General features: G+C 34.3%; 1 protein-coding gene across 1 annotated transcript in view; it reads left to right on the plus strand.

Moving 5' to 3' along the window:
* The first annotated feature begins 1,096 nt into the window (after positions 1 to 1,096).
* Positions 1,097 to 2,355, plus strand: part of LOC137649173 (putative uncharacterized protein DDB_G0271982) — a 51,771-nt gene continuing 50,512 nt past the window's right edge. The window contains exon 1 of the mRNA XM_068382162.1: positions 1,097 to 1,211. Within this exon, the coding sequence (XP_068238263.1) occupies positions 1,097 to 1,211 (115 nt within the window). The remainder of the gene's footprint in view (positions 1,212 to 2,355) is intronic.

Raw genomic sequence — 2,355 nt, forward strand, 5'->3', positions numbered from 1 at the left:
GTGCAATATACTCGCCGAAATTCCGACTAAGTTATAATCACAAATGATCGTAGATAATGCAAGCTTCGTGCATGAGGAGGCGTGCTTGAGAGAGTTCATTTCCCCCCTGGCATTTTCGGGGAAAAATCGCAAATCCGGTTGATGCTCATTTCAAGGAAATAAAGAAGAGATTAGGTTACGTTGTAGAAGTGCTACCTTTGGCTGGTTGATATAAAAGACATTGTAAAGAAGTGGGAGGATTATGGTAAGTAGTAACAATAGCAAGTAAAAGTAGCTAGGGACAAGGAAATGAGCTGCTGAGAGGCAAGAAAGGTAAAAGGAGTAGCAGCAACTCAGGAATAAAACGTAGCACAATAACAAGAAGTGGGTGAATAAAGACATGAACCTCTGGGGAGAACTAGGCTTATGGCTAAATTAACAGCAGCCATTGAAGAAAAAATAGGTAAATGATGAAGTGGAGAAGGGAAAGTGTATTCTTCTTCTTCTTCTTCTTCTTTGTCTGCTTCTTTTCCCACCTTTATGTGGGGTCGATGTTTCTGGCTAGCGTTCTCCATCTACCTCTGTCCCACACTTCATCACCGGTTAATTCCTTTGATCGAAAGTCATCCTTGATACAGTCCATCTACCTTCGATTTGGTTTCCCTCTCCTTCTCGTTCCCTGTACCTCCATTTCCATCACTCTCCTCCCAATATACTGTTCATCTCTTCTCATGACATGACCATACCATCTCACTCCTAATTACCTCATTCCATATCTTATCTCTTCATGTCACCCCACACATCCATCTCAACATTCTCATCTCTACCACATCCAGTTTCTTCTCTTCTGTCGGAGAAGGGAAAGTATATTAGTAGTCCCAAAAGAGGCGGAAATAAAATGATTAAATACTGAAGAAAGTTAGAGAAAGAATAAAAAATGGACATTATGATTTTTGTAATAACAAAATAGCCAGGGATAATGGAACCCTTTAGCCAGATAAACTCTCAATTAGTTTGGATCTGGTGAGCCTAAATATTCACACTTAAACATTCATTATCTTTATGTTTCCTATAGGGTTTTCTTGACGGAAGGATTATAACTTCAACGACTACCATAATGTTTGGGATCGAGTGCAGGGCAATTAGACATACACGGAAGAAGAAGAAGAAGAAGAAGAAGAAGAAGAAGAAGACGAAACATAAGGAGGAGACGAAGAGGCAGAACCAAGGAAGTATAATGTAAAACAACTCTGCAGAAAAAAAATCAGCCGGAAAAGAAAGTTAACCCTATAAATTCAAGAACACGTTGGTAAATTTTGTTGGAATTCGTTTGATTGAGACTATTCAATTAGAAGGAATGGCATCGCGTATACCCAGGATTTATAGAGTACTCTAGTAATCCTGGTGTATACCGTTTGTCTATTTGGGCTCTAAACGAATAACATTTGCGGATCATACTATAGAATTATTTTGACAGATATATATTTTACAACATTAAGAAGTTTTCTTATAAGATGGTGGTACCATATTAGTCATTTATACATTTATACATATATATATATATATATATATATATATATATATATATATATATATATATATATATATATATATATATATATATATATATATATATATATATATATATATATACATATATATATATATATATATATATATATATATATATATATATATATATATATATATGTGTGTGTGTGTGTATATATATATATATATATATATATATATATATATATATATATATATATATATATATATATATATATATATATATATATATATATATATATATGAATGACAATTCTTACATTGCAAGCTTGATTTTAATGTTATGAGTTATAACTTGCACAACATCTGCACTAGATGAAGAGACTGGAAGTTCCAGTCTGGAACTCCGATCAAAGCGAGAAGTGCAGCTAGGGTCATTCGAGTCCCTGAAGGATCCTGAAGACAAAGTTGAGAGAAAATCTGGGGTTGGGGAGAGAGAGAGAGAGAGAGAGAGAGAGAGAGAAGGAGTCATATGCTCAAGTGGCGCTAATGGGAATACGAGTGGGTAACTTATGATGTCATTACCTGAGCTGTAATTAACTTGATTCGTTGGAAATTATCTTTATAAAAAACTCTATTATGAAAGATAAGTGGTGACTTTTATTTTGTCATAAAAAGGAATTTTTAATTACGCCGGAACGAAGAAATTCTCGTCGGGGGAAATTCTATTTTTATTTCGGAAAACGACGTTATTGGGAGAAAGCGATGTCTAGGACACAGGCTGCCATTACTTTGGCTTTAATGGTGACGTTAACGATGCATATTGCGATTTATATTTACAATAAAAACATCCGGGAAAAAAAA

Source organism: Palaemon carinicauda, chromosome 11 (assembly GCF_036898095.1).
Source record: "Palaemon carinicauda isolate YSFRI2023 chromosome 11, ASM3689809v2, whole genome shotgun sequence".
NCBI classification, from domain to species: domain Eukaryota; kingdom Metazoa; phylum Arthropoda; class Malacostraca; order Decapoda; family Palaemonidae; genus Palaemon; species Palaemon carinicauda.